Source organism: Melanaphis sacchari, unplaced genomic scaffold, assembly GCF_002803265.2.
Source record: "Melanaphis sacchari strain LSU unplaced genomic scaffold, SCAv2.0 Contig12_pilon_pilon, whole genome shotgun sequence".
NCBI classification, from domain to species: domain Eukaryota; kingdom Metazoa; phylum Arthropoda; class Insecta; order Hemiptera; family Aphididae; genus Melanaphis; species Melanaphis sacchari.
In genome coordinates, this window is record NW_020270527.1 from 627,884 (window position 1) to 644,467 (window position 16,584).

A 16,584-nucleotide genomic window follows, 5' to 3' on the forward strand; every position below is an offset into this window, starting at 1 on the left:
TGAATGGAATGGACCGAACCGGGCACGAACGCACCTTACAAACGCCGCACCGCGCGTCTGAACCGGTTGCCGGCCACCGGAGAGGTGATTCCCACAACCCGGTCGGCCGCCCGCCCGCCCGCCAGCCAACGCGCCATGCTACGACCGCGAGAGCCGTCGCCGATGCCGCCGCCGCCACTACATGTCAGTAGGTATACGCACGGTCGTCGCTGTGGTGGTGTCGTGTGCGCTTGTCCGTCCGCGCGTGTTTCCCCGTGTGTGGTGTGTGCGTGTGTGTGCGTGTGTGCGTGTGTACGTGTTGAATTCATACGTGCGCCGTGCCGATATCTCGTCCAAGCGACGTGTATGTGTGTGTGTGCGGCGAGTTGTCGCGTGTGCGTCACCGACCGGACCCGGTAAAAATGACGTGACATGGGCGGCGCGACGGGTTGCCAGCCGGCTTGGACAGGTGTACGATACCGAAAGCTCGCGCACCACAAACCCACCGACGGATGTTGGTCGTTCTCTTGTTCCGGTTGCGGCAGCGTGCAAATGTTACAGGTAAACTTGCACCGGTGCGGTCATCTGCCTGTCCGCACGATATCGATAGGTATATTTCAGTTGCATTTTTCCGATATAATAAAATATGAACGTTTCCCGTCGTGCATACGACGCGGTATGGTCGGTTCAACCAGCTAAATAGTACAACAATTTACTACAGTCTGAAACTTTCGTTATCCGCACGGCGGTTTAACACGGCTGCTGCCGCCGCACATGTGTATGATATTCCGCGCGAACTCGCCACATTTCATGTTTTGATTCGTTCGCGTTATTATTTTCATTTTCATTTCGGGATCGACTGAAAGATTTGCCGCGGCCAGCGTGTCGGACATCTCCAAATTGTAAAAACAATATTTGATGAGCTCTTGAAATCGCGTTCGTTGCATTTGTACAACTTTTGCGGACGGCGTTGTTTTTATTTCATTCGCCGGCTATATGCATACAACTACTACAACTACTGCCGGGGGAGGAATATAAACACTTCTTCCGCTGGTCCAAAAATAACTAGTCCATAGTTATTACATTATTATATAGTTGACCGTTCGTCGAGGAAAAATAAAAATCGATACTCAATGAATACGCCCGAATGTTAATTAAACGCTTAAATGCAGAACCTACCTACTTCAAAGTTTACGGTTTTATTTTTTAATATCGTGCACTTCAGCACTACGCTGTGGCCAATATAATATTATTCAATACAATCAAAACACGGAATATATAAATTTCAATGTTTTTGTCCTTAAACCATTTTCTTGGGTGTCCACTTTAAATATTATCCATCTATAAAAATAATTAAGTACGTTATTTGATAACAAATCAAAGATAAATGTATTAAAAACGCGCAAGTAAGGTAATATGATAATACGGGGGGATGTGCTACTCAGATTCCCCAAGCAGATGGTCGTAATGGTTGACTCATCACCGTCTAACGACATTCTTTAGCATCGCCTAGAGTTTAGTATCATCCGATTTAATTGAAAGCATTGTTTTATTTTTATCCTTGTATGTGCAAAGTTTTATACAACCACTTAAAAAAAGTGTTCTGGCATAATGTTAAATTAATATTATTTTCATAGAAAAAAATAAACAAATAATACTAAGTCCGATAAATTGCATTTAATTTAAGATGATGTTTGCACACTATGTATATGTTTTCTGTAATTGACCCAGGTTAGGTAAATAAATAGAAAATTTTTCGTTCAGTAAAAACCAACCTTGTGTTTTTAGTATTAATGTTAGAATGAATTAACCTATTATCAAATTTAATGAAGATCTATGTTTATACATGGGTTGTTCACAATATTTCAATTTGTATACAAGTTATGAGAATATAAAATATTAAAATTTAAAAATATCCTTATAACGCAGAAAAATTGAAATATTACAAAAACTCAACGTAAAACAACAAATAAAATTCTTAAATTCTTAGCTTTAGGTTTTGTAATAGGTCAATTCACTCTTATATTAAAGTTAATAACATAATTTTAGTTCTCCTGAATGCAAATTAGCTATATTGGACATGGACATGTGGTCAAAGAAATAAAACAAATAGTGGACGGACATCCTGTAAAGAATCTATCTACTTAACAACACATAATAAACATACTAGTATTAAAATCATTATTTTCCATTACTAGATATAATACTTTATAAGAAGGGAGCACAATATATAGATATACTATTAATACTTATATTACATAATTTATGGTATAAATTATATATCATTGATCGTAAGTGTCAGAATACCATTACAATTTTCAAAAGTATTAGAATTTTGTTGGTCTTTACATAGGTATTAATTGTATTTAAAACTTGACCAGTCCAACAAGTTTTTAAAAATTAGTTTTATGTTTTTTCTTATTTTCTGTTCTAGTAAAATTATAAATAATAATTTTCTGCCTTCCCAGATTGAACACTATTGCCATATGCTCACAATTCTAGTTAAGGGTCAACATAGGTCATTGTAGTTTAAAAAAATCCTCGACATAAAACCTGTATCTTCCTGAAATACCAAACGGCAATTGGCCGGCCGAAAGCATTCGAATGCAATGCAATGCCATGTAACTTGTGTAAAATAGATGTCTAGATTTTGTGAAAAACGCATGTTGCGTTCATCAGACGATATCAATAGTCTTCCGGCAACATTTTATAATCACGCCTTTTGTGTGAAATGAAAAAAAAACTATCAAACACAAAGGGTGATAAAACAAAACAAAACATTCTATGAAAAAAAAAAGCAAAAACACAAAAACTATGATATCCTCGAAAAAGCTTAAAACATAGAAACAGATGGTTTAGTAGAGGTTGTTTTATTTTAGTATAGTGTAGTATGTTATAATAATTCCAAAAGTGTAATCTCAAATGCCCGGAAGATAGTAAAAGCAATTGTGTAATGATTTATGTATCGGTGGCATATTTCAATAGGTAATAAATTATAAAAATAATAATTTGTAATGTCTAAACCACGGTTATTTACTAGTTGATAACTGTGGTCTAATCTTATAAATAAAATCTTATTTATTTAAAAATTACAGTAGGTACTATTACTAATTACAATAGGTTATTGTGTATACTACACAATTATTTTTTAAACTATAGAAATTAGTTATAAATTGCATGGGAGGTACACACTTATAAGTATAACACAAATAGATACTTTAAACTTAAAACTATTAATACTCCCAATCTCTATTTATTGCAGCTATTTACAATATGATAAAAAAGTAGCTTTTTATCTTTACATATTGTTTTTATGTTAACATTAACATTCAAATTTGGTTCTTATCTTTGTGACTGTAAATAATTTGTTAAAATACACAACATCAAATCTAATATTATTATGTGTTTTTTAGTGTTCCCAGATAAGGATATCTTTCTCCCAGAATAATTACTTCTTACATTAATAAAATCAAAATTTCTTCAAAGTTCTTTTTGCTAATCATCTAAATTTATTATTGTGAATTAAATCACCTAATAACTGTATAATTTATTACAAGAGAACCTCAATTCGTTAGTTAATTGAGTCAATTATCATAAATTAAATCTCAAGCTTTTTAAATATCGATCGATGTCTTTCTACAGACATTTTAAGCAATTTAAATAATTAATGTTAATTCTTATTTCTTTGTTATCAGTAGGTGATGATATTATAGAAATTGATATTATTGAATATCAATCAAATTTTGATAAAATATGTTTAAAAAACACTAAAAAAAATTTGTAACCAGTAATAAAAGAGTAAACAGGCATGTAATAAATTTAAATTAGTGCCCCCCCCCCCCTTTAAAATCGTTAGTGACATTGTTCCTTTGTGATGTCAGTTTTAGAGTATAGAATAGTTATGAAAGACCGTTATAGTTCGTGTAAATCGTATCGAAATAGTTCTTCAACTTTTTTTTATTAAATATTAATCGTCTACCTACCTCGTAATTATTCTCACTTGTTGTATTGAACAATAAAGCGTCTAATTAGTAAATATTAGATTTAGATGGTTAGAATTTTAAATTAATATGAATTAAACACCCATATATTATACATTTAAATTCTATATATTGAAGGTTTTATAATAATTAACGACTGATAAGATAACAAAACAACTTATCAACTAATAACTAAAAGGAAACACTCCTTTAGTATTATTAAATTGTTGACTTTTACTCTGCGACCTATAGACAATCAATAAATCCATAAAAAATAGTTAATTACTATTAATAACTAAAATGTTCCAGACAAAAAATAATTAGCACATTAAAATATACAATTAAGAATGCTTTCATATTATTATTTTTTTATTTTCTTTTGTGGCGAACCCTCGAAAATAACACTCGACACCACCCCTAAATAATTTGTTTTATTACAATTTTACCCAATAATTGAATGGAGAATATCTTTCAATACTAATAAAATAGTGAACAATGCTTTTGACTTTCCGTGAAAAATATTACATCTAGTTGTAAATTTATTAAACCAATAATTTTATATTTAAATTCAAGTAAGTTCTACAGGTTAGTCCTATCAAAAAATAATGAATATTTTTACAATTAAACCTATTATATGTTTTACTTACCCATATATTTATAAAAACTTTTAAAATTAAATTTTATTTTTAAATATATCATTAAGGATTTCAATAAAATAGGTATATAGTAATTATATAAGTACATCATATAATATATTAATTTCATACTACTGTTTTTAAAGTTAATTTTTCCTTAATCAAAACAATTGTTTTCTAAGTAACAATTATAACTTATAAGTGTTCCAAAAAAAAATTGTATTTGAATTTAAAATTACGTTGGTATACTTATACAAATAACTATCTACTTTCTAAAGTATTTTAAGGTAAATATCGTAGACGCAGCACTAAGCGACTACACATTCTATACACACATTAATAACAGCCGTTGTTAAATACATGTTTCCTTTTATATAGTGTTAAGCATGCCAAGCCATGTTTACATAATTAAGTTATTAACTAATAATTTGCAAGGAAATTCTATAGACTGTATACTTATTAAGTAAGATAAATTATTAAACTGTTGTCTTATTATTTATAGCTACTGATGCATATCAAACATTTAAATTAAATATTGATAATTAATCAAATATTATATCTAATTTTATACTATACTATATTATTTAATTATGATTTTTGATACAGTTTTTTTGTGGTTAATTAAAAAACAGGAATTGGTAAAGCTATAAAATAACAACTTCTAAAAAAACATTAGTAGGTATATCAATACAATATTACTACAATGGAAATATTTAAATATTAAAATAATTATTTCGATTGTTTATACCTAAAATGATGTTATATTCTAATTACAAAAGTAAACTATTTATTCATATGTATAAATATATAATTTTTTTAATACTTTTATATAGAACATGGTAAATTGTGTGGATACACAAGTTTTAGACTCTGTGTAAAAAGTTATACTTTTTCCGTTTTCAATCATTCTTATTAGTTACTACCCAATTTAAATAATAAATACGTATAAAATAAAAAATTTAAAACTATCATCAGTGTACATTTTAACTGTATCTTGCTTTAAGTTTACAGTTTTGATACCATACTTCGCTTCTATTTATACTATTTCTTACTATTTATAAATAATTTTTTTTTTAATTTTATAAAAATCCTTTTAAATTTTTGAAAAAAATTCAAAGACAAATCCGTAAAATAATAACTAAACTCTCCTAAAACATCACTTTCGATGAATAATCTACCTATAAATAAATAACAAAGATTTATTATAAAGATTTGACAGAATCACTAAACGAGCATTATTTTTAATTTTAACTAAAGATAAATAAAGTTTTTTCAAATATATTTATATTTGCCTAATTTTATTTAACATACTGCTAATATACTTATTTAAGTGCATTTATTTAATGACATAAAAAGTTATTTATTATACCTGCAATTAAATTTAATTAAATACATTTTATTTTAAATTAATACAATCAAATTTAAAAATTTTAAAAATTACACTTCCATGTAAAAGAAAATATTTAATAGTATCGTAACAAATACAAAATATTCATATTTGCATTAATTATCATTATTATTTATCATCATCAATCGGTTCTATTTATGAATTACTCTTATACAAAAAAAAGCTCTAAAAATATTTTCATATCAAAACTGCTCCGATACAATATACCAAATGCTAAATTTTAGTCATTTAAAACATCAAAGTTTTTCACGTTATATGTATTTTTATTTCTGTGTATGTGTAACTATATCACCATACACATAAAATTGTTATCCTAATAATTATAAACTTGTACATGTGTGTGTGTATGACGGAATGATCAATGTTATAAACTTATAAGTTATAACCCAATATTTCTTGCAAAAAGCCGTTAACGACGATAAAAAGACATCTTAACAGTGGAGATCGAGACCAAATCATCAATATATTACGTATATATTAATATACATACTTGATACTCATGATAATAATAATAATAGTGCAAAAAACAAAACATTAATTTATAATAGACAGTAATTAACAAAATTTCATCCACCATAGGACTATATTAGAATTTTATGAACAGAACAGTAGCAACTGCACTACATTATATACGTATGACTTGTATGAGTGTGTGCACAGTGTAGAGTATTATTCATATTAATTATGTTGGCATAAATGTATAATAATTATAAAATAATGGCGAGTAGGTACAGTACCCGTACAGCGCACACATGAGGCACAATCATCTCCAAGACAGTCCGATGATTTTATTGTAATAATCTTATTTCGACGGTGGTATTGCCGACTATAAACGTATTCACAAAGACAAAAGCGAAAAATTAAAGAAAAGCCAAATACGAAACACCTAACAACCCAACAATGCAGTATTATGCAGTCATGATGTACAATGAATATGCAGTACAATCTGCCTTTATTATTGTATTTGCAACTTTTTTTCCTCGTCACTCAGATTTATAATTTTTATTGTCATTTTAAAGAAATTCAATTTCGTTCAAAAGCAACGTTATCTATAGTAATTTTTTTCAATTAAAAACTTAAAGTAGGTACCTATTATTTCATTTATATGTTTTTATCGTCATTTTATACATTATTTCGTTTACCAGTTATAAGTATTTGTTAAAACGCTGTTTATCGCATATCAAATTATATATATATATCGTATTATGAGTACGAGGTATAAGTACTAATATATACCTTTGTGTATGTATACTTTTCAATTTTCGTTATGATGAAACATCGTGTAATAGATATTCGTATTATGTTTTTAGCGTAATTAGTATGATGCATTTTTCCTAGAGTTACAATTTCATCGTTCTTTTAATAATATAACCAATAACAACTACATATTATAAGTGTACACCGATTGTTACACGGCGACGACGAAGGCAATGATGCCCGGTAGCTCGGTGTCGGTTTGCCGCCGTCGTAGTCATCTTCGTCGCAGCAACCGCCGCCGCCCGCAGAGCACATTCTCGTTGAAATATGTGCGGAATGCAGTCTCGCTCGCGGTACCCACACTACCCTACCTAACCGACCACTATGTGTACGTACGCTATCGTTGCAGTCACCGTCATCGTCGGACAGTGAAGTAGAACTGTAGAAAAATAATAATAATAAAAAGAAGAAAAAAGCAGTGGAAAAAGTGGATTACGTGCGTGGCGTTATGTCGGGGAGGGGAAACAGAGAGAAAAAACCATGTGAACGCAGACCGACGGCAGAGACTACTATTGCACGTAGTGTGTCGGGCCTGCAAAGAGGGGAGGAAAATGTGTGCAATCGGCGCTTACAGTTAGCCGCCGCAGTCACTGCTATTGTATGTCCGCACGCCGTGTTCCTCCCACGACACATAATATGCAAATATTTATACTATGGAAAATAGTTGTTGTCCGACAAGCCATTGCGCGTACTAGTCATACCGAGTAGGTTTGGACGGTATCATTCACGTGTTACCCAAAAATAAAAAACGAAAATTATTAATGACGACGACGAGGTTATAGCTGCCTTATACTTATAATACTTATTAGTTATTATTCTACCTACCTATATTAGTTGTAATAATCTGCACACTTAGTTTGCGGTGGTGACACCGTAGCGTATAGTAGTAATGGAAAAATGTAGCCATCCCGTTTCCCTTCACACCACCGCGCCGACACTGTATATAACATTCCCATTAGCTTTTTTGTTTGTTTTTTTTCGACTTGGAAATATAAAAATGTTACCATCGATACTATATATTTATTTTTCACCGTTGACATTTAAAACTAAACTAGTTTCGGTAAGGTGAGGTCGCCAGTGCAACGGTTCTTCAACAGATCAACTTATTTATTTCGTAGAATATGAAAATTTAATTTTTATATACTAGAACTTGTCAACAAATCTACAAGAAATTATCTATTTACAATGTATTATTATTGTAGCAACAAAAAATTTACAAAAAATAAAAACCCACTTCTAAGATATAGATTTAAAAATATAATTCAATAATTTACTGTATTATTTAAAAATCAATTAATTAATTTTGTTTTTTATTTTGTAGAGGTTCAATTATTAAATTATTTGATTTATATGAAGAAAATACTAGTTACTTTACAAGCAAAATAAACAATTTTATTGGTGATTGTTTATTAATCAAATAATTATTGTAACCCTTTAAAAATAAATGTTTAAAAAAATCCCTATTTGAAGTTCTTATTGTTAAATTCTACGAAATACATAAAAAAAAATTATTCGTTCAATCATAAAGATTTTAAATGATTCGATATCAAAATATTGCTCGTATATAAATAGAATTACACGTTACACAAAGCCTCTGAAAACCCTTAGGAGTACCTACAGAAAGCCATTTAGTAGTGTAATACAGATGAATTCCTTTCTTGTCCCATAAAATCCCGTACATGAAAATATTATACATAATATTAGGTTCAACAAAGAAATAATAAGTTCAATTAATTTTATATAATCATTATATCGTAAGAAGCATCATACATAGTTACGTACATATTCATATGATAAAATCTATACATTATAGCTGATCTTGTACGGTGTTGCCGTGACAGATTAAATTCCCGTAGATTTACCCTTCCTCCATATCTTCGTTAAATGTAAACTGTACATACGTTAAAGTAAAAAATATTTTATTATTTGCATACAAAGTTTATATGCTAAGTTTCAAAAACTATCTGACTAAAAAATAATATTATTCGTTTCTACTAATTTTACTATTTTAACTACCATAAAGATTGAATATTAAAAAAATTCTTTCTTAGTGGACCACTACACATCAAACAAAACAAAACTACTGACTAAATTTAATACTCATAACTTTGACGATTCCGGCTAAACGATGATATAACAGTCAGAGCATATTATTCTTTATACATAGTCGTTATTTCGTTTACTAATGATTTTATTTCTATTTAGGTAGACGCATTAATTATAAACAAAATACCAAATGCCGTTCCCAAGATTTCAAAAAATCCGAACATGTCAAATATACAATTATTTGTTAACGAAAAATGCATTTTTTTAAATGAAATTTTCCATGATTGACAAACCAGTTTCAACCCCTTAGATGAATTCTTTTCTTTTCTATCTCTCTATAAATCACTTATAAAATAAAATAAGCTAGAAAATACGTTTATTAATTTATGTATCTCACCAAAATATAGATAGGTTTGTTTTAGTAAATTCATGAGTAGAGTACAATATAGTTCCATATTTCACAATACACTAAATATGTCATCGTTTTACGTAGGCTATACATACGAGATAGCTCAAAGATAATTTAACATTTTTTTATAAATTCTATTAACGAAAAAATAATAGTTTGATGATATGTAATTTTAATATCAATTTACGGATTTTTGTGTGTTAGTATACTAAAATCAATCTATGATTCGATACTAAAGAACATAGACTGGTATATGTAAATAGTATAAAAATAGTTTATTTTAATTTTATAAATAACGAGTTTTAAGTATATTTCACATTTATTTACATACGTCTGGTAGAACGATATATGTAAAATCGCGAGAATCTTTGGTGGTTAGTTAATTTAAAGTTAATTTTGGTTTACTTAACTTTAAAAATTATCATTTCTCACTTTTCAACTTATAATATCTAATTGACATCTGCCAACATGAATAATATTAATACATATAGTCCACGAATAACATTTTATAAGAAAAAAATCCTTAAGATATGAGATTTTTTTATTAAAAATTACCAAAATATATAGTATACGTGTTTATAAATACCCAGTTCACATATATTTAACCAATAAAAGTGTTTTAAATAACTAACCTATTTATTTTATTTTTTAGGCTGAGGGATTAAATTCGATTGTGGGAAATGCGTTTAGAATGGCGTATGCTGCCCAACTGGAGCTGGAAAGACGATCGGTGACGAACTCGCCAAAATCCAATTTGAATAATACTTCATGGGTAGGTTCAAAATTCAACCAAAAACGTTAAACATATATACATAAAAACATTTTATTTCACTATTTTACAGATGAAATTAAATGATAAATTAAATGTACAAAGAATCCATAATGGATCTCCTCTATCGAAGAAACTTATTGAAACTCCTAAACCAACTCCACCAGCCACCTTACCAGGCGTACGTCCTTTTGACCATAGCAAAGGATTAGATCTCACGCCAGGACAACTTTCTACACCAACTAGTAGTGATGACAGTCCAGATTTAAATACATACAAACGTATGTTAGAAAAACCCCCATTAATTAAACGTATAGCCATGGGTTTATCCGTACATAACAACTGCTCTAACGAAGACTGGTATCCACTAGTTTGTAGCTCTTCTGTATCAAGCTCGCCATCTACCAATAGTGATGATTGTAGTACTCCTGAATCTTCTCAAGAAAAATTAAAAGACAATAGGTAATGACTATTTTTACATTTTTAACCTAACCTTTGTTTAATTTGTTACTAACTCAATAGATTAACTCAATGTAGTGTACGATCACCGGACTCGCCTTCAAGTATCAATCTTAAAAATAATTTGCTATCAAACAATATGGACAAAACTCCAACTCCTCCGCCCTTGCCAGAACGATCAGATAGTCTTTTGGATAAACCAGAAGAATGTGAATTAAAAAAAGCACCATGGTTTCAAGCCGGAATTCCAAGGTAAAAAAAACTAAAATTACTTTAAAAATGTTATAACTTTTAGATACCATACGAGTATTAATCCCATTTCTACAAATATATTTTAGAGAAATAACGCTGGAAGTTTTGGGACAAGAACCAGTAGGAGCTTTTATGGTTCGTGAAAGCACTACTAAACCAGGATGTTTTGCATTATCATTAAGAGTACCTCAAGAATTTCATCCTTTAGGAATTGCTCATTATCTAATACTCAGAACAAACAAAGGGTTTAAAATTAAGGTTAACTTATAAAATTTTCACTGTAAAAAAATAAATGATTTTAACTAAATTGAAATTTTTTAAATAGGGTTTTACGAAGGAATTCACAACGTTAACCGCATTAATAACGCATCATTCAGTAATGCCAGAACTACTACCTTGTCCCTTGTCTTTGAGCCGATACAATCCAACATTTGTAAAATCTGATTCCAATCAGGATTTTGCAGATATTGATGCAGATCCAGATTACAATACGCTTGCAGACTTTAGAAAAATGATGGCTGATTTAAACGTATAAATTTTTAAAGTTTTAATGAAACAAAGCAGTATTATAATAATTTAAAAAGATTAATATTTTTAAATTTAAATATAATTTGTAGTAATAATAATGTAAGTCTTAAGTAAAAACAAGTTAAAATGAAATATAATACTCGTACATTTATTATATATTATAAACTATCAATAATAACAACTACAGTGTCCTCAAGAGTATTTGTTTTCTTAACTCGTTATTACAATATACATTTTTATTAATTTTACAACATATATTGTATTTATATTTTACAACTCATAAATATAAAGTTTATACTGTTTTGGATTTAAACTGTAAATTTAATTAATTTAAAATATGTATTTTTTAAATGTAAAAATTATTATAATCCAGTTAATTTTATAAAATATTTTATAATACCCGTAATCTTGTATAAACTATTGTAATATTATTTTATCAATTCATAATTTTTTGCATATTATTAAAACATAATTTGGCAACTTAAATTAATGTCAAATTATGGGCAAATTGAAAGTGTAATTTTTATAAAGTATAAAAATATTATCATTCCTAGTCTCGTGTGATAGATATAAAAAAAATGTACATATTATATAATAAATATTTATTCACAAACTAATTGATAATTTTAGTCGTTTTAGATATAACTTTCTTGCAACCATTCTCCGAAATGTTGTTAATTATCTATTAATTTCAATATATATGTTTTTTTTTTTTGTACCGTCAATGGCTGTGTTCCTATATACAATATACCTATTTCAATTCCAAATTAAATATTGGATTATGTAATATAATAATGCATGTGATCAAAATATATAGCAAATAAAGAAATTAAAATTTTGTACAAAAATTATTTATTTTTTTTATATTTAAGGACTAAACTATTATTTTTTTAAGTTATAATGACTTAATGATGTTTTCTTTTCAACATTATTTTTTGTACGTACTTGTTTAAAAATATTCAATCAAAACTAAATAGCTCTAAAATTATACTAGCACAAAAAACTTGTGGATCCGAAAATAAATTCTTTATATAACTATAAAGTAATTAAATTAAAAAGAAAAATTTGAATCAAAACAATATCCCTTTTATCCATATAGAAAAAATTTGAAACTGTAGGTACGTAAGGTTGTGATATTGTACGCGATTTACTCGAAAATAGTATTGGATTGCCGTATTTATTTATATTATATTTATATTTATTTTTATAATCACTAATAAAATTGATAAATTCTCATATTTTTATTTCCTTAAGCTAAAAATATCGTATTCATATCTATAAGGAATTTATCAAATATTGTAGTCATGGATAAATGAAGTAGTCGCCACCACTCTTTTTTCAAGTAAAATCGAAGTTCCGCTTACTTTAATATTGTATCTTTTTTTACAACACACTAAAGAAGATCGATGAATTGAATATGTGCTTCTGCACTTGAATCAATGCAATTTTGGCTATGATTCACTGTAATATGTGTAAACCCGTGTTCATTTAATATGACGTCTACTTCGCTATATATACCCAGTTGTCTATATAATTATTTTTATCTAATCGTATTAATTGAGTTATAAAAATAAAAATAAAATAATCAAAAATGATTTGTATATATTTATCGATTGACTATGAAAGTATATGAATAGATCTAACTAAATGTTTTCGATTTTATGATTATCGATAAAGTTAGATCGCCTATTTTGAAATATCGTGTTCATCACAATAGTACATATCTAGCATTTAAGGTCAGCTAATAATTTATTTATAAGAAGACACAAGATTGGAATAACTTTATTGATTTGTAGTAAGATAATGGTTTTTTATATTAATTCTAATCGGATTGAGAAATAAACACAACTCAATTTAAGAAGTTGCGTGTAAGGAATTTGTTTATGATTTTGTAATGTAACATTGACTCTTTATGTATAATAAATATATAATAACCATAAAAGTCTATCATCTATCATTTAACCGAAAAAAATGTTAGAATACATTTTAGACTTCTACTAATACCACGTACAAAATTAAATAAAAATAGCAAAATAATATCAACTTAGAGCAAATGTAGCTATGAGCCTATGACAATAAAAATAATATGATTGATTGTTTACTATTTTAATGCTATCTATAATAGGTTTCTACAGTTTCTTAATTAAAAAAAGCTTAAAAAATACAAGGTTCGGTAATCAATTAAAAAATATTAATAATAAATAGTCACATCATTTTTTTTTATTAGCATTTAAAGTAACTAAATAAAATGTTAAAAATTGCTATAAAATTTTTACGAAATTCGTCAAGATTGACAAAATATTAACTATTTTATAATGTTAAAATTTATAAAATTTTCAAAATTCACATCTGAACTTTCAATAGGTATGTAATACAAAATTCTATTATAGTTTTTCTTAGAAAAACTATAGAAAAAAAGTTGAGAGCATAATTCTACAAATATTTTTTATAAGAGTAACCTAGCGCTATCCAATTTACTTATTTACACCATTCTACGATAAACTGAAATTGACTGAAAAATTATAACAATAATGTATGGTGTAAATACATACTATTTTAATTAATATTAATTATGATATAATAAATGCAATGTTTCGATAAAAATTAATTTAAAAATAAACTTAGTAATTTCAGCTAATAGACTACATCTTCGTCATAATTAAAGTTAAAAATTTGGTTTAAGAAAAGGTTAAACGCATAAAATAGTAAACTCTTAACACTGCACAACGACAATAATTGTATTTGCTTACATACCAACTCACAAGAAATTATCAAATTTTAAACATAATCATATCATAATTTTACCTTTAAACATTTTAGATATCACAGGTAATTTAGACCCAATTCAGACGTGCTTAAAAAAAACTCTGGTATTGGTAATTAGAATTATACTTGTATACCTTTTTACGGAACGCAATTCGTAAGCAGGGCGACTTAATTGATACCTATCGTACAGCAGAGTATTTTACCTATACTTACCTACTTATTCACTTATTTTAATATTTACATATAAAAATGAATTAATCAAGTCTCAAAGAAGAAAACACTCAAATCTGTCACATTAATCATCAACACCACCATTGTATATAATATTTTAAAGTAGTTAAGAGAATTTTATGTATATAATATCTACGTTATTAAATGCTAAATGCATTTATAATAATGAATACATTTTACATTAGATTAGTAACAATATTAATTTTTAAAAATTGTTTAATAAATTATTTTTTATATTCTTATATTTCTGTATAAAATTCTCTTCTTAACTTGCACTTTATATAGTTTAATATTTTACTGATTAATATTTTTTTCCAAATACACTTCCCGATTAAAAAATATTTTGCCGGTACATTTATTATTTCAAAGTCTAAACTTTATATTGTCCAGTGTTATACCTTATGTACATCCATGCAAATCAAACCATAAGAGATATTAATATAAAAAAACGTTTTAACTCAATTACAGAATTTGATTCATTTTAATAAATAAAACGTGATTAATCGGTTAAAAATTAACATTTTTAATATAGCTTTACCATTATTATTTATTTACGACGTATCTAATTTATTGAGTTATTTATTTTAATGTGTTTATAATACTGTATATTATATATTATTATTCGGAAGAATAGTCAATATTAGTTTCTACATTTGGTAAAATTAAAGAATTAGTATAGTTAAAAATAGGTGAGAACGTTTAAGTTTAATAGTGTTTATGATGTCATCAAAAATGTATTGTTTGAAAAAATAACACATTGACAAACAAAATTAAACATTTTAGTTGTAACCTAATACTCACAACTGGCACCTTCAGTTGTAGGCATAATAAACTAAAACTAAACATATAAATTATGGACCATTAATACTTAGTAGGTAATAAATTAACTCGTAGTATCCATCTAAATGTAAATAATACTAAACCTTGACGTTTTTCGAATTAAATAATCGTATATTCCTATGAACTTAAATCAGATTAAATGTTTTTAATAATTTACAAAAAAATAAAAACATAGGTACTTGATTTACATTTACTTATATGATAATTTTAAAAATTAAAATTTAATATTATTTAAACATATTTTAGTCCGCATTGATACTAACGCTGACGGGACTCCTCCCCTTCCACCAATTATTTTGTTTTGCAACCCACGTAAACTACAGAAAAAAAATTGTCAAAAAGATAGATACATCATTATTAAATTTTGCAAAAGATATCTTTTATGTTATTTTCACTACGATTTTAATCACAAATCGGCCATTGATTTTACTATCCTAAATCTAAAAATGATAGAACAAAATTTGTTTAACCATATGTAATAAAACATTAAATTTCAGCACAAAAACTGTCTTTTGGTTTATCTCTGGTAATCAAAAAATCGATTATATTTTAAAAATTGTAGGAGGAAGCTAATACATATACATATAACACATTTTTATCATACTAGCATTACCGTATGTTTACAATATTTATAATATGTGCTACTTATTTTAAATATTAGTATATTATTTTTTTATTTATTTCAACAGTTAAAATTATTTTTGTTTTTCTAATTTTTATAATAAACATGATTCCTTATAACAAATTTGATATAATCTTATCTATGTATATAGGAAATAGGTATGTCGGTAAGCGTATGACTTAGTGTTGTTTTATTTTACTACACATAATATATACAATTTTACTTCATAGTTAATTAATTATCTAGCTATATTTCTTAACAAATACTTACTACAAAGATCACTTATAGATATAAAAGGTTCTTAATGTAGATATATGTCTGGTATAAAACGTACCTTACCTTTTTGGCGAGTAGCAATTTATCGATTAAGTTGCAATGTTGTGAGTAGTGCTATGTGACACAT

The 16,584-nt window shown here is 27.6% G+C and overlaps 1 protein-coding gene and 1 long non-coding RNA gene across 3 annotated transcripts in view; one reads left to right on the top strand and one right to left on the bottom strand.

Moving 5' to 3' along the window:
* LOC112591165 (tensin-3-like) overlaps nt 1–11,786 on the top strand; it is a 140,359-nt gene extending 128,573 nt beyond the window's left edge. Inside the window, exons 5-9 of one of the 2 annotated variants that reach the window (XM_025334881.1) lie at nt 10,367–10,486; nt 10,557–10,945; nt 11,021–11,194; nt 11,281–11,452; nt 11,520–11,786. In XM_025334881.1, the coding sequence (XP_025190666.1) occupies nt 10,367–10,486; nt 10,557–10,945; nt 11,021–11,194; nt 11,281–11,452; nt 11,520–11,729 (1,065 nt within the window). In that variant the 3' untranslated portion in view covers nt 11,730–11,786. Of the gene's footprint in view, nt 1–10,366; nt 10,487–10,556; nt 10,946–11,005; nt 11,195–11,280; nt 11,453–11,519 lie in introns of both variants that reach the window. The other variant, XM_025334880.1, reaches the window with a different exon arrangement.
* LOC112591166 overlaps nt 1–16,584 on the bottom strand; it is a 125,066-nt gene extending 108,482 nt beyond the window's left edge. The window contains exon 1 of the long non-coding RNA XR_003114490.1: nt 16,521–16,584. This is a non-coding gene — a long non-coding RNA (uncharacterized LOC112591166). The remainder of the gene's footprint in view (nt 1–16,520) is intronic.